General features: G+C 45.5%; 1 protein-coding gene across 1 annotated transcript in view; it reads left to right on the top strand.

The window, feature by feature from the left end:
* The first annotated feature begins 1,898 nt into the window (after nucleotides 1-1,898).
* Nucleotides 1,899-21,633, top strand: part of LOC149342570 (uncharacterized) — a 38,747-nt gene continuing 19,012 nt past the window's right edge. The window contains exons 1-5 of the mRNA XM_089544924.1: nucleotides 1,899-2,058; nucleotides 2,718-2,812; nucleotides 7,273-7,349; nucleotides 8,211-8,283; nucleotides 15,994-16,136. Coding sequence (XP_089401050.1) covers nucleotides 1,987-2,058; nucleotides 2,718-2,812; nucleotides 7,273-7,349; nucleotides 8,211-8,283; nucleotides 15,994-16,136 — 460 coding nt within the window. The 5' untranslated portion in view covers nucleotides 1,899-1,986. The remainder of the gene's footprint in view (nucleotides 2,059-2,717; nucleotides 2,813-7,272; nucleotides 7,350-8,210; nucleotides 8,284-15,993; nucleotides 16,137-21,633) is intronic.

The following is a 21,633-nucleotide window of genomic DNA, read 5'->3' as shown; positions in this document are numbered from 1 at the left end:
AAAGTAAAGAAATGTCTTTAAACGAGTAAGCTGGAGTGAATTCGAGTTCCTGATCGTCGGGGTCGGAGGGGAATGTCCGGTGAGAGAGCGCGCGGGCGGCGGCGTCAGTTGCCTCATTTCCCTCAAGGCCCATGTGAGCAGGAGCCCAAACGATACGCCGGTGGGCCTACCGCGGCTCTCGGTGGACGAAGTCTCCACCCCCTCACCAACAACTTCCATTGTTCCTTCACTTGCCGGGCCTAGCGTCTCGCTTGACTCGGCTTCAGCGCTCTGGCCAGGTTAGGCCGAGCGCGGCGTCCGACGCACGAAAAGTTCAGTAAAGCACGGCGTGGCCGAAAATTCACTCACTGCGTGGAGTCTGGCTCCGTGAGTCTGCACCAAACATGCGTACTCCCAGCTGCCACGTGGCAGCTGGTGCTTGCACTTGTTGTCAGTAGATGGCGCCACAGGTACCGCGGCACGTTTTTTTGAGCGTCGAAAACATGGATTCCACGTGCGGCAGGCTAAGGCGGTGAGTGAGCTTAGTTTTGGTTTTTGGTGACCTCGAAACTCGCGCTTCAGTGCTGAAAAGATTTAGAGATGTTTTGCAAAAGCCTAGCGAATATACGTACTGAGTTTCATGTTTCTGCGACTGCTCCTTGTAGAGCATATCACCTCGTTCAGCTTACATACACGTTTGTGGCAGCCAGGAATCTGGCGAGCGTACTCCCTGAGAAATGCATGAAAAAGTATGAATTCATTTAGCGGTTATGTCTGAGTATTTGCGGCACCTAATTTCTTTCTATCTATTGAACCTTCTTACGTGTTGTCCAGCAGCGACTTTTGTTGACGTCGTAATTTTCAAGAGCGTTTTTTATATGCAGGCAGTGCCTGACAGAGAAAGAAATTCTTTTAGAATGCCCGACCGGGAGCGAGGATAAAAACTTGGACGGTTCGGATTGCGATGAAGAATACAAGAACAAGGCACAATAACAGCTAAAGCTCTACAGACAGTGACGAAGGAGTACAGGTGACGTCAACACAACAAAAAATAAGCAAACAAAGATTTGGCACTGGGTGGAAACGAACACCAATATAAATCGGGGCGAGGAACAAAGTATTCTGAAGCCAACAGATGGTTTAGAAAGAGTGAAGAGCCCATTGAGCATGTTCCTGAAACTCGTTGACTCTAACCGAATAGAGTTCCCCACTTTCGAGACTAAAAGATTCACAACCCGAGAAAATCGCACCCGAATCCATCCAGTGTCAGTCCTCAATATGCGCAAGTTTATTGGCATTGTCCTTTAGATGTCTGTTGCTAACCGTCCGTTTAGAAGGATGTACTGGTCAGCGAACGCCGAACACCCGTCAAGTGGATGTCAGCGTTTGCATGACAAGAAACAGGTTTGACGAAATTAAGGTACTACATGTGCTTATGAGCCTAAAGAACACATTTCTCAAGCTGCCACACTTGAAAAATGCATTGCTGTAGATGAGATGATCATCCCTTACAAGGGCAGACATTCTCTGAAGGTTTATATGAAGAGTAAGCCTAACAAATGGGGCTACAAAGCTGCTTTCAGAAATTTCATGGCTCCTAAACTTTCGGGGGATTTCTATCCCCCAATCCTAGCTGCAACGTTTGTGGCACAATACAATTTTCTACAAAATGAAAAGGGATCATTCTAACTTTTTTCACTGATCTTCCTATGAACCGCATCTGTTGCAAAAATATCAATTTCAACAATGTTCACCTCGTGAGACACCTGTGGGATATAAAGGGTTAACAGAATGTAAGGTGGCGTCCATAACCATTCTGCCGCGAAAACACTTATGCGCTATCATCGTCATCAAAAAAGCCAAGAGCTACTTATGCGTCTAGGGACCTAATTGTGCTCATTCGTCTATGCTTCCAACTAGTAACGAGTAAACGTTGATGGCGTCGTTAGTGCGTGAATAGTCGGCAAGCGTAAGTTGTGTTCTAGTTCGTTGAACGCAGCCTTCACCATGGGTAAAGGATACAACAATTACATGTGCAAAAAGCCGTTCCATCCGGCTTCACGGGACAACATCAAGCGGGTAAGAATACTGCTGCTTGCTAATGCGTTTTGTGCCGCTATTTGCTGGTAAGCGCTGGACCGGTTGTGTCTTGAATCTGTGCACTGCGCCTTTTTTCATCGCTCGCTTACTTGTGCGATATCCGTGATCATTTCCCCTTTTTCTCTAATTTCGAGTCCGATCACAATGTGCCCGCGATCTAGGCGTTGGCAGGCCCCCTCGTCTCTCACGAGAATGCGAGATCTACAAAGTAGAAATGATGTGTCCCTGACGGCCCCTGCCAGCAGTCTTGGCGTTCAGGTTCAAACTGAAGATTTGCTGGCAGTGTTGCTGTTTTCCCTTAGTTATTCTGAGGGTTATTTTTCTGCTGCGGTGTTTGTACACAGTGTTGATTAGGGCTTCGCGATTGCGATCGGAGCCTATCTTATAGCTTTCATAGCGATGCTGAATAGCGTATTTTTACGATATTGTATGCTATTACTATAAACCACTTGATATATGTCAGCTAAGTACATCCTTTGTCATTAGTTTAAGAGGCGTAGCACTGTGACTTTTTGTCGTTTCACAGATTGGGCAAGGCATGCTGCTTCAGCGTGTCCGTCTTCCCATCTGTGCTGTTCGCTGCGCATGTGCCGTGCAGCAGCGTCATTGCATTTTTTTTTTTTTTTCTGTATGTGCAGGCATGGATGGCAGAGCAGAGAACTGAGAATGAGAAGAGGAAGCAGGAGGAGCTGAAGTTGCAGTACGAAAAAGAGCAGGATCTGTATAACAACAGGTAAACTTTGTGAAATGCCCTAATGTTCTTCTGAATCTGACGTTGCTCCAACTTAAAAGCATGTGCTTTTATTTGTGTAAACCCAGGATAATTTTAGAAACAGCCGCTGGCTTGCTGTGTAAGATCCGCCAAAAGCATTGGGGGGAGTTTCCCAGTATATCATATGGTGTGTGTGCTGTTATGAAACTCACTTAGTCTGTTCATGGTAAATATAACGAAAGTTATCTGAAGGGGGACTCGTGGCACAGTAATGATGATTATTTAAAGTGTCTGTTTTGTGACACGGGCTTCACTTGTGTTCGGCTGTTCGCTGTGCACAACAGCTCTTAGTGGAGAGAGCAGGTGTTTTCTGCTATTACTAAATAAGAACTCACACAGTGCATAGTACTTAACGCATCTCTGACATGCTTTTAGGACCCGAACGACACGGGTTCGATCCCGGCTGTGGTGGTCGAATTTTGATGGAGGCGAAATTCTAGAGGCCCATGTACTGTGTGATGTCAGTGCACGTGAAAGAACACCAGGTGGTCGAAATTTCCAGAGCCCTTCACTACGGCGTCCCTCATAGCCTGAGTTGCTTTGGGACGTTAAACCCAAAACCAATCCAAACATGCTTTTAGGAACAAGTGGGGAGCCAGTAAAGCATAATTTGTTTCGAGGCTGCTGGTAGCATTTTTTTTTTGGCTGCACGATGACAGACATCTGTTTGTTATCTTTAACAAATATCTGTTCACTCCAGTGTCTGGTTTGAGTAGTGCTCGTGCAGTTTTTGGAGTGCATTTAGCTCATCAGTCCAGGTGACTTAAGAGTTCTACATTTATCGCAATGCTTCTTGTTGCTGTACTGCCATCCTGAAGACTCCTTTAAAATGTGGGCTTACTGTGTAACAAGGTCAAAAGTAAGTTGTTTGACAGGGAGCTTTCTCAGTTTTTGTGACAGCTATAATCTGTTTGTGGTGGTACATTGTGAAAAATCGACACTTACCAAATCCCTCAAAATGTCTTATTGCACGTTCATTGTCATGTTTAGGATTGTAGTCATTGCTAAAATTGTGCTGTAGTTTTTCCATTTCTCATGCTCTTGTTAGTACTCTTTTCACGTGACATTCATTGCCACCTTCTTTAGTGATGGTATCTTACTGCACACAGTTTGATGAATTGTCAGCAGGTCTTGTTCACATCTCCATTGAGGTGCCTGTTTGGGTTGCTTGTTAACTGTGTGCACCGTGTTATAATTGAAATGTACGCCTACTGACAAAGGTGCCGGACCATTCGCAGGAGCTGTGAAAAATCAAATGTTTTCACTGCATTGAACTGAGTTTTGATGTCAGCTCTTGATTGTGTGACTACAGTACACCTTTCAATTTAAGGCTGTGTGCCTAGGCAGTGATTGTAAATTAGTTTTACTTAGCATGTATTTGGCACTCTCAATGCATTTGAAATGCTTTTTGTTTGCGTGTGCTTGCATAACTGTAAAGGTACGAACACACTAGCGGCAAAACTCGTGGCATGCCGCTGGCGGCGCCACCCCCGCCGCGAAAGAAATGGCCACACTCGGCGGCAAAGAGCACGCGGTTACGCGCCGCCGCGCAAAGCTCCCTTCGTGCCAAACCGGTCGAGGTGCGCGATTCTGCAGGAGCGCGCGCGGCACCACCGCCGCCACTGGCATGTAACTTTAGTAGGAGCCAAGAGGTGGCGACACAGACGCTCCCCACGTGACAAAGCCGGGCGCCCCTCATTGGTCTCCCCACTCCGCGGCACGCGGCACGCTGCCGAAAATGGCTCCTCGACCCATTCGCTGCGCGGCAGGTTTCGCGGCAAGCGGCTTGCTGCCGGCGGCGTGTCGCGCGCGTTTTGCCGCCAGTGTGTCCGTACCTTAAGAGCATAGCTGACTACCTTTGCATGATCACTGAAAGGCACTGAGGCATGCTCAAGCCTCCAAGTCGTTGTCTTGTGTGCAATAAAAGGTGGCATGCAAGCAGAGCAGAAGACAGGGCACCTTCTCACAGCTGGAAACAGCAAACTTAAGCCGCCGCAGTTGTCTCAAGTCAAGGGTTGAATCGAAGGAGGTGAAGGCCACTGGGAGTATAAAGGTTCTTCTTGCACATTTCGCTTAGGCGAGTCGAAGTCATTTGTAGGCAAAACTGACAGTTCAAGAGAATTTGAAGGTAATGGTGCATGGGATTAAGTTTTGAGAGTTCGGCCATTGTCATTCTCCTCTGACGAGGTATGATCGAAAAAAACCACAGCACCGTTTCTTTTTTCTTTCTTTTTTGTCTCCTATGATCTGGTCACAGTCATCAACAAGTATACTGTTTTGTCCACCTACATGTACATCATATAGGCCTCTCCCTGGCGAAGACAGTGTGACATTAAAGGAGCATTGTGCAATGAGCAAAATTGTCCACTTTCACTTCTGAACCAGTTTTATTTGGGATGAGTGCTCCCACGCTGCTTTTCTTCTTTCAGTTAAAGACACTTTGGTACTTGTTGCAGCCTTTCTTCTGATTAGTGCCTCATTACACCACATGTTTTGCCCATCGTACCAGAAGAACATGCGATGATGTAGGCCTGGAGAGATCTGTTGGGGCCTTGGAAAGACCTGAGTATTTTTCCAACACATGCATGTGGGAATTTAAAAGTGCAGTCTTGCTTCTGTGAATCCAAATATGTGCTTGCAGCTGTTATAGCGAGACAGTGGACACAGGCTGCTGTGAGGAAACTTAGCTTGTTCACAACTCCTGTGCTTTATAAACAATAGAGGGTTTACAAAAGTAGGTCTGGCAACAGTGACAGGCACGCTGACCTCGCCTGACCCCGCGGTGGCGGCCATCTTTGGATCGCTTCGACCGTCCGCTCCGTGTCCGTCCGTCAGTTCCCGCCGTTGTATCCGTGCTTGTAACGTTGTCGCCAAGAGTACTGTGCGTGGAACGGATTTTCAATGTCAAGCGAAGTCCTTTCCTGGTCTAGGGCCCTCTCTTTTGTCCCTGACGGTTTCTGCCAGCGATGGCTAGAGGCATATTTTGAGAGCCGAGGCGTGGTGTGATGCGTTATAGTGAAGTCTTTCCCCGCATCTCTGCGTATTGCAATAATCCACTTCTTTCTCAAAGCCGGGTTGCTTGGGAAATCATGGAAGGTGACCTACACAAATAATAAACAGGTTTTGTCAACAAGCACCACATTATAGCTGTGGATGCAATACTTTATAGCAATACTGGAAAATCTGATCACACGAACTCTTGCGCGAAGCAGGCATGGCGCGGTGATAGCTGATTTTTAAAATTCCTTATCATTTCAGCACAGTTCCCTTTTCCCGAGGCCGCCCATTTCAGCTCTTGCATATGAGGTTAAAGCTTGAAATGTCTACTAAAAGAGGAAATAAACAAGAAATCGTCATCTTTACAAAACCAACTGATTTTTCGGGTGGCTGTCAACTAAGAAACCATCATGGGATTCGAGAAAACCCACTAGAGTGAAACGCAAGCTTTGTTATTTTGTGGATCGCGCTGGCAAGTATTCATAGGCACAGACTACAAACCTGAGCTGCGCGCTCTGGACGCGTACCAAACTTCGCACGCGTCATCAGGCGATAACATCTTTTGAAACGGGCTGGATGTGAGCATGACGCTACACGTGTGATGCCTCATCTTTTCCTGCTTTACAGGACGCCGCGGCTTTGGCAGGCGCTTTTGTAGCGTGAAACAGGCAGCTTGGGCGCCCTAGGCAACCATTTTGCCATCTGCACAATGCACGGCCATTTCACACAATGGTTTGAAAACTAGCTTCGGTAATCATGCCCTTGTAATAAGTCAAATAGAGAATGGCGAATGCAATCCACGTACAAAAGGCTCCAACGGATCTATTCGAGCTTTAGCGTTCGTTACACATGTATTGCTCCTTCTCCAGTGTCATTTTCCATCTCAGCACAAGCTTTCGTGAAGTTCACAAGGCTCCATTGCACGCAAAACAACCTCGCTGTTTCAGGTGATCGCGATCGCGTTCTATGAGTCAGAGGTATATGCCGTAATGCCTGACATGCCGCAAGTGACACTTGTAAAGCCGATCAAGAATGCAAACGAACGGTCGTAAGGCACGCAGCAACATGCTGGCATTCCGAATGGAGCTTGGTGCTAGCACCGACTGTTGTGATGCCAACAAATGACGCAATCACTTGCGGGAATTCCAATGAAGCTCGCTGTGCGTGCACGAGTTCCACGAGGGCTCACGTTGGCGCGTACTCTACGGGTACAGTGAACTGTCCTCCGAGTACTCCGGGCGGCGCGGACGGACTGAACCAAACATGGCCGCCGTGCGCTGTTCATGTTTTTCTCACTAGATGGCGCTAACTTTTGTAAGGGTCTATTGCAGCCATCTGTACATTTGTTACTTGTTTATACATGTCCATCTGTCTATTCGTCACATGAGCCTTACATTGTTGCTCGTGTTTTTTTTTTCTTCCAGGTCCCTTGTCAGCAAGGAGAGCAAAGAAAAACTGTCGCTCAATTTTATGTATGAAGCTCCACCAGGTGTCAAAAGAGGTGAGCTGTTATTTGCTGCAGGTTTGCAGGAAAGCTGCATTTGAGTACAGGTGGATCGAGGTGGTCACTATACTGGCTGTTTTGAACAAAAATTTTATGTAAAAGTTGGTATTCACAGAAAATAATACATATTAAATACATTCCATTTGATGTAGCTGCTGAGCTGTAGCTTTTATGCATCTGCCAGGAACTTTTCAGCATAATGTTACTCATGCTATCTTACATTGTTTTCTGCCGTTATTGAATCTCGGTTAGCTTAGGACAAGGAAAAGTGCTTTGGATCTTTGGAAAGTTGAATCTTCAGAAGTCAGTTATTCAGTGCATGATGTTGCGAACAGCCAGAACTCATGCCTTTTTCAATGTGTTTGGCCAGTAGCATGACCACCTCTCTAAGGATGTCATTCGTATATTGCCTGAGAACCTTCTGTAGCGACCATTTCTGATCCAATGGCAATGGTCCTTTACAACTTGGAAATCAAGGAATCTAAAAATAGATCTGTTGTTCTGCATAACTGTCGAGACTTTTGGTCAGAGAACAAAAAAAGCAAGGATCTATGCTCTATAGAAATTAGGTCTTGCAATGCCAAGCTTCATTTCAATATGACTACGTAGTTCATTGTCAGCAAAGTTAAGTCCACTGCACTTTTCCTACTCAGCTCCAACTTCTTCTGCCTAGTGCCACCTACTGACACTTTATCAGAGTCAATTTTTAATGCTCACCTCTACTCCTTGATTCTCTGCCATCCTTATAAATAGCTGTTGTTAAACCCAGCTAGACCATATTAATCTTCGGTGCACATTTTTGTGCAATTTTTGGTGCACATAACTTCAACCATCTCCTTTTTGTTTTCTTTAATACAGAACACCAAAAGGAAGATGATGAACCGGAGTTCAAGTTTGAATGGCAGCGCAAATACAATGCCCCCCGAGAAGAGTGAGTATATGTTGCTTTGCCACTGTGCACTCTTGTGGATGGTATGGCCATCTTAAAGGGGTGAAGACACCAAATTTTTAAGCTATAAAAAGCCTCCTATGGGATTCCTGTGTATGCAAGGGCACTCACAGCCACGTGTTGGACACAACAAACGCTTAAAAAATATTTTAATTCGGTTCCAAAGATTACCTAAATGCTCACTCTCACGATCTAGACCCATCGCTAGCGCCATCAACCATGACGTCACAAGAGGTGTAGAAAAATTAAAGTTTTAGTGACGTCATACCAAAATACAGTGACGTACGATGAGCGGGGCACAGCCGCGTGAGCGCAGTCGACGCACCAGCGAGCCGCATTTGCTGCTAACCGCCCCTCGCTCGGTTTGCGGCGCGCCGTTGCGAGCAGCGTCGCACCGTCCGATTGCAGCTCGCCGCCTGCGTCCGGCCTGCTAGATGTCAATGGCGGGCCGCTCGCGGCAAACGCAACGACGGGAAGCGGCAGTCAATGCGAGCGCTGAGAGCGGCAGCGTCATGATGACATAGGGCGCACTCCTTGGAGCCGGGCGGCCTGCGCGTGCGCCAGTCTTCGTGCCGACCGCCGGCATCTGAAGAACGCGATAGTATTGTTTGTTCACGTTCATAGCAAACCCTGGGATATATGAATATCAAAAATGCATCGTTTCTGATGATCGTTGGCAAATACCGAGTTCCTGGTAAAAGTGATGACTGCGATGCAAGCAAATTTCATCCCATAGCCGGTTTTGTGCTGCTGCTACCTGGTGCGGTTCGCTTGCCGTCTGCTAGTTTCGTTGCTAAGACGTCGTGGAAATCGAGCATATCTTTTATTATGGGACGAGTTCAGAGTAAAGGGGTGCCGAGCGGAGCACGTTTCTGAGCGCTGGCCAGTCCCGAAGCGCCCTCAGCTGCGAAGTCAATGCGAAACCAGCTAGGCCTAGCGACGACTAGGGCAGTCTGGGACCAGCACGCAGGTCGTCGCCCGGCGTTGCCGCAGGCAGTGTCGTTGCCGAAAGATCCACTTTTAGCACAGGCATGCTGTCGTATCTCGAATCTAGGAAGCATATCCTTTCTGGTAGCATGGCTGTTTTGTATTTTCTTGTGCGGACGTGAAGTACGCCGAGCCTGCCGGCCGGTCGGCCAGCCTGGATACCGTCTGCCGACGTCATAAAAGCGAGCTGAAGAGTGTTCTTGACGTAAATAATAAACCACGGGACAAGAAATGTGAAAAAATTGTCATTTTTGAGGATCGCTGACTAATGAGCTGCTGGTAGAGGTAACAACTGTGATATGAGCAAATTTCTTGCCACAACCGCCTCGCAGCTGCCGCTGGCCCGACGTTCGGGTCCGGCTCGCCTGGCGCCCGCTAGCTCCGCTGCCGAAGGCGTCGAGAAGATTGACCATACTATTATTTTATTGTGAGATGATGCTGTTCACTCTAAAGCTATTTGTGAAAAGTAGGCCTTTTATTATAGCGCAGGCGACTTCCGAAGCGCCGGCCGCTTGCGAAACAGGCTATAGGCCTAGCGACGACCACGGCAGCCAGGCAGCAGCAGAGCTCGTCGCCCTGAGCGCCTCGGGCTTGAGAGACAACACGGCTCCCGACCCGGTGTATATTATGTAGACGTAGCAGGGCCATCGCCCACGGGATTTTACTCGGCCGCTGTCGTTCACCAGGAAATGCACGTTGATGGACTCTCCTTTCGGCCCCGAATTCAATGCGGGCCGAGGAAGTAGCGATAGCGCTTGCTGCCGCCCACGCCAATTCGAGAATAATCATCACGGACTCCCGAAAAGCATGTGAACATTACTTGGCAGGGGAGATCTCCCCCTTAGCTGCTTGTATTCTACGACGGACTGCCACTGATCCAACACCCAAACGAATCATTTGGGCTCCTGGCCACCAGGGCTTACGAGGTAATGAGGCCGCTGACGCGGCTGCCCGAGCGCTTACTCACCGGGCTCCTCATCCCAGCTCTTCTGGCTCGGAGACTAACCAGCCGCTGCTGCGATTCAGGGAAATATTAACACATTATAGCGACAACCACCGCCTTTTCCCGGCCCCTGCAAAAGGGCTGAGTAAGACGGAGGAGCGAACTTTAAGGCGCCTGCAGACAGGTACTCTACTCTGTCCTGCAATAATAAAACATTACGATCCTAACACGGATGGGCGATGCCCACACTGTGGGGAGACCTGTGATATCTTCCACATGGTGTGGGCATGTACTCAAAATCCCCACCTCCCCCCTTCCCCTACCCCTTCCAGAGAGGCATGCGAGACTGCCCTCCTCAACTGCTCCTCGCTTGAGTCCCAAAGGGCTCTGGTGAAACGGGCGAGAGACGGGGCCTCGTCGTGCGGTGTCCCGGACTAGGGACGCCGACCATGTAGCGGGGCCACTCTGTGGCTCCCAAACTCTTTTTTTACAATATAAAAGTTTTCACCACCACCACCCGCGAGCGGTGCCGTTGCCGAAAGCTCCCAACATAAGCAGGCATGCTTTGTCGCTGCTCGAGTATAGCTGGCAGTTCTGATAACAAGGTGATCTTGTCTTTTCTTGTGATATTTGTACACGATCCCAAGCAGCGCTCAGGTACTGCTGCACGGCGGCGAAGTGTGACACCGGTTGTGGGCGCAGCTTGGGTAGAGCGGCGCAGCGATGCTTACTTGCATTTTGCGAAGTGTTTCGCATCCTCACGCGAACCCGCGAAGGCGATATTAGCGTGTGATCAAAAAAAAGTCGATGTCCTCACTCATTGGAATCAGATCCGTCAGAACCCGAGCTGCTAGCCATGCCGTTGTTTTTTTCATGCGCTGGTCAGCACGTGTGTGAGAAAGCAGACGATGCAGCAGTAGGTGCGTCACAACTTTTGTGGGCCCACATGACCAGGCGAAGTAGTTGATCTTCCCCCTCTGTGACGTCACTGTACAACTCGGCGTTCCGAAACCGAAACCGAAAATCGTTCACCTAAAAATGCGATAATAAATTATTCACTGTGAATATATGAATATTTGAGTGTGTATCATGCTTCCTGGAGCCATAAGAAGCGTTTGAAACTAAGAACGTGCGAACCACAAATTTGGTGTCTCCACCCCTTTAACATCTTAAGTATTGTTACATGACAGGAATAGACTCATACGTAAGGGAAATGTGAAGGTTATGTCATAATGTTTGTGCATTCATTTGGTTGACATTGTACTCCTGCCAGTGCTGATAACTTTTGGAAGCAGAGAAACCAAAACCACATTGCGGGGGGGGGGGGGGGGGACCTTTAGTGTAGTTAGCTCTAAGAAGTTTTTGCTCCTGAGATAAAGAAAGATTTCCTCCTGAGATATAAGTTTCTTTGTGGCGAAATTTAAGTTGTTGCATTAAATGTTCAGAATGGCATCTTTCCCAGGTGCTCATAATTTCTCAATTATTGACCCCAATAGCGACAACGCACTTCCACCTCCGGTGCACTATTCTCTCCATACAATCATAGAAAAATGACAGTCAGTGTTGGAGACATGAAACAGTGCACTATATTGGTAACATTCTCATTGGACATAAAGCGATTACCCATGGGCATCCAGAGAGGGAGGCTAGAAGTGAGGGGGGGGGGTTGCTTTTTCCCCTGGAATTTCGAATATTTTTATGCACTAGCAGAAAACAACTACACAGCTTGATTAGCTCACTTAGGTGATAGTAACTTTTCGCATTTTGCTTATTAAGTTTAATTCTTTGTTCATTAATAAAATCCAGCGTAATGTTCTCCACACCTAGCACTTATTTGCTGTTTTTAATTTCTGTTTCATGTGGGTAGTTTATACCACAAATAGTGCCTTTTTGGTGCTAACCTACCATTTCCCCCATCCTCGGCCATCAGGTGCCCCCCCCCCCTTGCAAAAAGTTCTGCGGACACCCTTGCGCTTACCCTTTATTAAGGTGCCCATAAAAACTTATTAAGGTGCTGTCAGTGCACCGTTGGTATTGGGAACACACACCCTCATTCTTTTGCAATGGCATTGCTACTAGTGGGGAGTATATTAATAATTTATGCGGTGTGCAGAAAGCGGACATTCCAAACTTTAATTCGTTCGTCTATAACATTTTTCAGTCTCATTCTTAATGAAAAGTTACAACCAGTAAGGCAGAACTTGTTCAGCACTCTTCATATGTCATCATTCATAATGGATTACTATGTGCTTATATTTCCAAGGGGTGACATTTCTGTGCAACTTTTCATTCTTCTCTTTCATTATTCATTAGGTTTCATTGGGGAACAAACAGTTGATATGTCACAATTTTGTGATATCATAGCAGCTGGTCGCTGGAACCAAACCCAAAACTATGTGATAGAAGACATTCAGTTATAAATCTTTTACCTGACGCTGTAAAATTTTATGTGGGGATGCAAGTGTGGAGATAAAAGAAAGAACACGCACCAAAAAACTTGTCCGGCAAAGGGCTAAAACACACATTCGATGCAATGACGGTGCTGTGGGACTTCGTGCTTATGTTTGTATTACTCTTACTTCAGCTTCTCTTGCACAGCTCTCTTTAAAAGAAGGGATACGAAAAACTCATGTGGCCACAATGGTAGCACCTTTTAAGTTTAGGCTCAAACAGCTTTCCTGTGAAGAGGAGCGATGGGAGGGTAATTTTTTTAGGTACTTTAGTTCATAAATTGCTAGCCAACTATATGCATAGTGAGGTTTCGTTCCTTGCATTCCTTTCGTGTACTTTTACCTATTTCTTCATGTTAAAAAATTCAACCACCCAGGTGGTCGAAATTTCTGGAGCCCTTCAGTTAAGTTTTTCGAAACATTGGATGGCCTGTTTTGGGCTGGTCGAATGCTCGTCACGAGCGACAAATGACGATAGCACGTTGGCCGGTGATCGTATGCACTGCGGTTAGCAGTACGAAGAGCATTTCGCGTCTTCGTCCACTCGTCCAGCGACACGTTACCGGTTGGGGCAGCAACTCCAACTTCTTGACAAACAAAACTGATTTATTAAGGACGGGACCAAAATACAAGGCAGTGCACGAAAAAGTCAGTTTAAAAATAAAGGCTGTCTAAACGCTGCAGAGACTGCAACTCGGCGTGCTCCTCCCAACTCTTTGTTTGCAGCTGGTTTTAAACCCTCCGCTAATTGGGCGGAACATTACTGAACTACTATCGTCCAATTTCGACCAGTAGCACTGCATTGGCTCCATACATACAAGTGGGCAGAGCCCAGGACTCGCTAGAGCTCGACTCAGTGGACTCCGCACTTTCTGGAACGTGCAGGGTTTGCGGTTTTGCGTATGCATCTCGCTACACCTGCAACCCATCAAGGAGCCCCCGCATCGGCCTTACTGTCACTGCTGCCAGTAAACAGAACCCCACCAGTTAGCTGGACAGTTGGGTGGTTTGAGAAGTCACCAACCATAGTGACACCCCCCCCCCCTACCTGAGAGCGCGTCCCTCCTCAACAGGGACGCGCTCTCTGGTAAATATGGTGTGTGTAACTTCTTTTTTATTTTTTGTAATGCCTTAGGAGCAGTGGGGTTCAGGAGAATATTGCAGGCAGTTAGAAGATACAGCTCATTTTGATATAACAATATAGTGAACACATTCTGAAGAATTTGTAATAAACACATGCAATGTCTTAATATAGCGCATGCGGTTGGCCATGAAACGGATATATCAAACACCTCAACGCTTAGCGGTGCCCATTCAGATAGTAGGTGGTACTTCTCAGCCTCTGTACCCATTTGACTGCTAGTGAAACAGCTAGCGTTCGCTCCAAGGTTCGTGTTTTTATCTCGCACTTGTTAACAGCGTCATGAGAGGTGCAGTGGCGTGTAGAGTTGGTAGTTCGACAGTCAGCACACGTTCACATCTCTTGCTCTCATCGACAGCGCCCTGAAAGCAGAGGCATGGACATTTATATCCTTCCAGTAGCAATCCTGCGCCATGTCACCTGTCACGAGGTGATGAAAACTGTGCTAACTTATGCTCTGATGTCACTCTAGCTGGCACTTAACCTGCCACATTTGCGCAATTGCATCGTTGTGTGGGGAAGCCAGCCTAACTGGTGCTAGGCCTTTTGTGGCCCCTTGAATCTCCACAAACGTCTTCAAAACATCCCTAAAACCTGGTAAAAGGTATCTCCATTTCTCTAGTAGGGATCACCTGAGTTGCTGTCCCATCATTGACTAAATTGCGCTGCGCTTGCATGCATTTCTGACGAAATCTTATATTAAAATTTCAGCTATATTGCTTTACTTTACAACTTTTTTTACCTGTTCGCTATAAAAAAGGTTTAACTGTATATGGCATTCAGTTATGGAGCTAAGACAAAAACCATAATGCAGGTTACAAGTCACACTGTAAATGACTATAAAAAAGTTCAGCTCACAACAAATCTGCATTGCAGCAATGCTTGTATTTCCACGTTGCCATAAGGCATAATTATAATTATGGTTGGCTTGGCGAGTTGAAAATTTATGTATTTTAAAGAACATTGGTGGTGGCAACAGGCTGTGGTGGTGAGTACAAAAAGTGTGTGGTGGGCATGCCATTGCGAATGTTTTTAATTTATACTTCTTGGTGCATTAATATGCTTTCATATTTGTGTCACGCTATTGCTGGTGTAATTTTGATTTGAGCAGACCATTTAAATGCTGTTATAAGAATTAGAGAAGCATCTGCAAAAATATAGTATTCAGACTACAAATTGCACTTGATGTGAAAAGGCGTAAATTAGTCTAGAAGTCATGTTCATGTTAAATTTTGGGGGTATTATTCTTTTTTGGTTTTATCTTTAACAACATTATTGTATATGGGGAGTTGTCTGTAGCAAGAGGTTTAACAATCTGCATCCAGGAACATGCGAAGCAGCTGAATCCAGCGTCTCCTTCAGTGTCGTCGTGGCGAGCACCGAGAAGGAACAGTGCCCTTTTCCTCTTATGACTGCATACCGTAACCATATGAATGATCTTGGGGACTTCATAATAATAATAATACAGACTTTTTCATCACAACGATGAAAAGGACCGAGGAAAAAAGCCAGCAAGGCTTGACGAGCCCTCGCCCCCTACGTATACAAAGGCATCAGGGGAACAAAGAATACATATTACGCAGCATTATCACAGTAACAAAAATAACACCAAAAACTTATGATTCACACATTGAATCAAAAGGAAAAATGAAAAGATTATAGAACCAGACTAATTTTTGATGCGCAGGAAATGCTTACAAAGATCACGGATTAGTGTACTAATTATGTCAATATTTTTATGATTTAACGTGTTTAGGTGTTTTGGTAGCTAGGAGGCAATCGTTTGTAACCCATAGTTTGTTCTTGGAGTTTTTGGAGTTCTTGGAGTTTTAGTCTGCCACAGGGAGTGTTGTCTAGTGTTATACAGCTTTCCGCTCAGCGTTAGGCTGTTCAGTGTCCCTAAATAATCAATATGACAAAGTAGCTCCTTAATCCTCACTGGAATCATTGTTTTCAGGTGATGTAGGTGTCCTACGACTCAAGCGAGTTTAGGCTAGTTAGTACCTACCTGATGATCCCATGACATTATTTTGTGAAAGACGAGTCCAAGTGTTTTAAATTTTTCTACTACTTCAATCTCTTACAAAAAGGCAGCCAGAAAGGAAGTGGGTCGACTGTCACTACTTTTTGCTGGTGGCATGGCGAATATCTAATTTTTGCCACTATTTCAGCTTTGCTAAGGACAACAAGGAAATTCGTGACCAGCCATTTGGGATTCCCGTGCGCAACGTTCGCTGCATCAGGTGCCACAACTGGGGACACATCAACACCGACCGAGAGTGTCCCATGTTCAACCAGGCTTCCACTTCTTCAGGTGGGCTGCACTCTGGTCTCTCCTGCCTAGTCTGAAATTTGTGGATGATGCGTCACCAAGGTCACAATTTAGCCTTTTCTTCTTTGCCTGCTTGCTTGCTTGCTTGCTTGCTTGCTTGCTTGCTTGCTTGCTTGCTTATTGTTTATTAATTTATTTATTTCACACACTTTCCTGCCCAAGGGTATTACAGAAAGGAATGCCAGAGGCAAAACGCTCTGCAAATTAAAATATAAATTACCAAAAAGCGAAAAATATACCAGTCTCATTTAGCTTGTGTCTGAAAAAGTAGGATGGAGGGAGGATGGCAGTTTTTGTCAGTGCGAGTTCGCACATTTGAAAACCATTATACTAGTTGGTTTACAAAATCGGAACACCTGTGTTAAACATGTAATTGAAGCAGGTCGAAATGCATGAGGCTAGCAGAAAGAGCGCTTGTCTTAGGATATCATGAAAGACAGTGTTTAGAGCACTTACAGTGCTTCCAAAGGTCTGGTAATGCATCTAATTGTTGCATAGTAAGAATAATTATAATAAAATTAAATGGGCTTCATGGTTGTTACTGAATTTCTAATGCAGCGTAAAATCTGCTATGGTGTGGAAGCAACAAGTTTTATTCTCATATTCTTCACGGTGCAGCTATGGTACAGGAAGTGAAAACTATGCAGTGCAAAAATGTTGTAAGAATGTAAACACAAATGTAGCCTATGTTTAACCTGCAAAAAATTGTGCTGTTGATAAGTGAATTGATGATTTCACAAACTCTTCGGAGATGGAGCTACCAGAGCTATCGTGTGTTTCTTGTTTCTCTGTTACAGTGGTGACGTGCTTGAATTCTGTAGAAAAAAAATTGCTTGAGCCTAATGGTAGATCGCTTACATAAGCAGCCAACCGTAGCCATGGATATATATGGCCCTTTGTTTTCAACTTTTATTCTTTGGAAAGTTTGGTAATAAAAATCAGGCGCTATATGTAAATTTCTAATTCTGCTAGAAATCCGGTTATTCAACAAAAAGTTCATTATTCGTGGTTTTTTTTTTTTTTCAGCTTCAGTTTTTCCAGCGAAGATAACCGACTATCAGGACTTGTTCTTGCGTAGTGCATAAAATGCGGGGTACTTTTTGCTCATAATTTTTGTCATCAATATAGGAATGGCCAGTGCCAGTAAGAAATTGCTAACCAAATCGGGTATATCTTTATGTTTGTTGTTTACTGTGGCTATTACCATAACCCTTGTGCAACACCTCCATGCCAGCTGCCTTCCTTTGTTTTGCACACTGCAAAAACATGTGTTCAGTATCGTCCTGGCGAATCTAAATGCAAAGCAGCCTTGGGAAACCTTTCTGCCTTTATTCCTCTCATGCTTCTTCTCACATCCTTGGAGCAGGACGTTATTAGCATAGGTAGTGCCTAACGAAGGGGCTAAAAAGATGCCCTGACAGTACATGTGTTCTGATCTCTCGCTTGCGAGACATGCTTTTTGAAATTGTCGTCAGAATAAACCAAGGTGTAGATGGCAATTTAAAACAGTAACAGCGCTCTAGGATAACTATGGGACGTCTACTGGTTCTGATGTGTCTCCCACAGCACTTTACTCTTGAAGGAGCATAATCTTTTGTGCCATGTTTGGCCGCATTTTCGGGTAGAAAACAAAGGGCCCTATAGATACAGCTCAGTTGTAGGCAGTAGTTCATGAGCAGAGGAGCCAACTGAGTTGCATTGGATACCGCACTGAAAGTGGCATAGTAAAAGATTATTTAGCTGTACGCTTTCACACCCATCTTTTCCCTTTTTCTCCAGCTTTGTACGGTTCGTCCTCCGAGGAAGACAGTTGGGGCATTGATGAAACCATATCGAGAATCCTGGGCAGACAAGGCAGTTCTCATGGGGATAAACCTGCGCTCTCCTCCCCACGGCTACCGGTTTCCATGATCAGTGAACAGACTTGCGCCCCCTCTCTTGAGGGAGGGAAAGGTCTCTTGCAGCAGCAGACTGTTCCGTTACTTCCGAGAGCAAGTAACCCATTGAGGCAGCGGCCTGTTCTTCCGCTTCCCACGGGCAATTTCCTTTGCCGGCAGCCTGCTTCTTCGCTTCCTGCGCAAAATTGCCGCCAGACTGCTGTGTTCTCTGCGCCTGTGCGAAGTATCCATGGTGCTTCATCACTTCCGCCAACAGGTTGTCAAGAAATTTTATAGTAGTGTATTAAATTGCGCCGAAGCATTTATTTCTCAGCAGGGGTGGCGGGACAGCAATACAGTGAAAGCTCGTTATTCATACTTCATTAATTTGAATTTCTGGATAGTTTGAGCTGCACGAATTGGTTGTTCCACAATTCATTTGAGTCTGTGTTTAACATAGCCTGCTAATTCGAATGTGAATCAATTCTCCCATTGATAATTCGAACTACAAACGCACTTTTTTGTCTTGTCATACAGCTAACCAAGCAACGCACCCGCAAAGATCCTCTGTCTCTCCAGTGAAAACGTGGAGAGACTAAAACTAGTGTGTGAGGCCGTAGAAGACATGCTGGTGGGTAGAGGCGGTGTCAGGGAGTATTTCTCTCCATGTTCAGCGGCAGCATTGCAGCAGCAATGAGCTGTGTAACTACCAAGGTTTGCGGCCAACTGTTGCTTGTAGCAGGTGATCTTGAAGGCTGCCGTGTTAGCTTTTGTTGTCGAATGATGGGTGGCATGACCAGTTCCAAGGAATAGCATGTCATGCATGTCTTAGCATCACTTGCACTCACGAAACCATGGTCATGCATGAAACAACGACGTGCACGAGTCTCGGTTTTCCAGTGCCCTCTGTTTTGCATTACCGTGCGATTAGTTGCAGCGGCAGTGGCAACAGTCATCTCAAGTTAAGCCCATACTGTTTGTCATGGTGTAGTGATTTAGGAATGTCCTGTCTACAGTAATTACAGTACTAAAATGCTTGAAGAGAAAGTTTAAGCCATGTGTGGAGCCCACACCAGCCTGTTATCGAAGTTGAGATAACGCCAAAAGCCATGTTCTTTGGTTTAACGGTTTGCAACTTGTAGTCACGAGGCCCGAAAATTGAGTAACGTGCAACCGTTCAGTGATTTGGCTTTTTAACGGTTGTGCAACCTCTGTAACTGGCTAGTATGAATTTGCAAGTCAAAGAGGTTCCACGACCGTTTTGGTCAAAATGAAGCAGCAGTAGCAGCACTTCAGCCTTGCGACCACGGTACTTGCGACTTTGCTCATAGGCGACCGCATGTCCTTTGCGACTCCATAGTGTGGGCCTTTTGCTAAGTTCAGGCTTTAGTATAGAAAGTCTTCGCCATTGCCTTCCAGAAAAAAATTAAGTGATCACGGAATTCTTCAGAGCATTAAAATAGGGTACAATCTCACTTCCCGGCTGGTTCCCGATCGCTGTATACTGTATTTTCTGTTCACTTTCATTAGTTTGAACCTTGGTTAATTATAAAATCATTGCCTTTCCCTTGCAGTTCAAATTAACGAGCTTTTGCTGTAATGGGGGATCTTGAGGTCGCATTAGTAAATCATTAATTTTGCATTGTAGTATCGAACTGAAGGGGTTTAGCATTTCTTTTAGCTTCTTTAGGGCCAAATAGTAAAACCTTACCTCTATCACTTTTTGTCAAAACTTATCGTTGGGGCATCACTATGTGTGATGTCCCATCTAAATTGTGGTATCATTTCATTTATTGTGGTCTCGAGGGCCTGGAGACATTGCTGTGGTGGATGAAATGGTTAGTACAGCTTATGCAATAGACAAGGAAAATGATAATGAGAAGAGAAAAAAGAAAACAAGGAAATAATAGTAGCACAGAGCATGATCAGTGGGCACACATTACATAAGGTTCAAAAAAAGGAACTAAATTTGGTGTCAGAGTAAGAGGTAGAGAGCAAGACGAGTCTAAGCTGTGCTCTAAAAGAGGGTATGCAATCGTTTTCCTGATAGCAGGTTGATCATTTCTGTATGGAATGGTCACAGTCAGTAGACAAAGCCATTTCACAGAGGAGAGCATGCATTTGAAAAAAAAAAAATTTTTAAAAATGCTTTGTTGCTGGGATGCAGCCACAGGGAAAAGCAGTGATGCCACAGTTAATAGATAAAGCTATGTTATCAGAGCTAATGCATTAAAAATAAGTGTAGCTTTTATGTGCACCTTTATGATGGTGTTGGCTGCAGTTCACATGAAGGACATTCTTACTGGTGGTCTTAGTAACAGGGCCTTGATTGCTTGCTGATGGTAAAGAACTCGTGACGCAAATATGCGAGGTGATCAAGCACACTGAAAGGGATGTTTGGAGCGGGAGTTTTTTGCCTCAATGCAGTAATGCTATATTTTGAGCTGTTATAGTAGTAAATAGTAGTAAACTAAGCAGTGTGATTTTGTGTGGCCTGTAATTTGTTCGAGAGTTAGCCTTAAAAAGCGCGCGAGGAGGATGAAGCATCTCATTATGGTGAATGCTGGTTATGGAAGTCGCAATATTTGGTGAAGAAACTCCTCTCTGAATTGCCTTGCATTCAAAAAATTGCCTACAAGGTTTCATTCTGACCTCTAGAGTGGGAAACAAGAAGTTGGAGCTTATTGAAACAAGAAGGCACATATGCATAGGCATAAGGCACATATGCATGTGCCTTATGTCCCAAGTAACTACTCATAAATATATTTCTCAGAACTCACCTAGAGCACTCATTGAAGAACTTAATCTGGAATGTATGTCCTTCCCGGAAGGATCATATTACGCATTCTCCAGTGCATGCAAGCAGTGCCGCAGAGAAACAGTGATGTAGGCACAAGTGCAAGTAGGCAGACTTCCTCCAAGTTCAGAACAGCATTTAGTTTGAGTTCGCTCAGAAAACACCATTTGGGCTGTGGCCTTCATCAGACCACATATTGCTGCTGACCACACTGGTAGGATTTATTTCTGCGGTCTATCATCAGAATTCCTTGCTTTTTAATAGTAAATTTTGGTCATGACGATGGCTGTGAAGAATTTTATAGCATGGTACAACTTCTGCAAACTTGCTATTTGATGAGAGTAATGGGCCAGTATGTGTTTTTGGGCAATTTCTTTCGCGTCGAGGAATATGGGGCGGTGCGCTGCCACTTCTTCGCTCCGTGTATCTCCAGCCGGGTGTCGCGCCGCCACAATGTTTTCTGCCGTGCTAATATTGTCGAAAAAAAACGTCGCATGTAACCTGGGCTTACACGAGCAGCCGCGAGGCGGCGAAAACAAAAGCAATGGATATGCGCTGGCGGACACGTTGTCTCAACCAAGACCTACTGAACTACAGACCTGCACATTTGGCACTGCTCCAGCGCGCATGTTCTAGTTCATGCCTTTTGCCGCTAGGAAAAGGCACCTACGGGAAGCGTGGCGCTATATTATACCTGTTGAACAAGATGGCCTCCTCCATCATTTTATTTCAAACAAGGCAGTTTCGTCGTTTGTCCACGTAATCATTAACATCCGTTTATCTATGCTAGGCACGGTGGTGCCGA

This window comes from Amblyomma mixtum, chromosome 5, assembly GCF_055824585.1.
Source record: "Amblyomma mixtum isolate Tamu chromosome 5, ASM5582458v1, whole genome shotgun sequence".
Classification (NCBI taxonomy): Eukaryota; Metazoa; Arthropoda; class Arachnida; order Ixodida; family Ixodidae; genus Amblyomma; species Amblyomma mixtum.
Note: the sequence above shows the minus strand (reverse complement) of the source record. Positions and strands in the feature narration are given on the sequence as shown.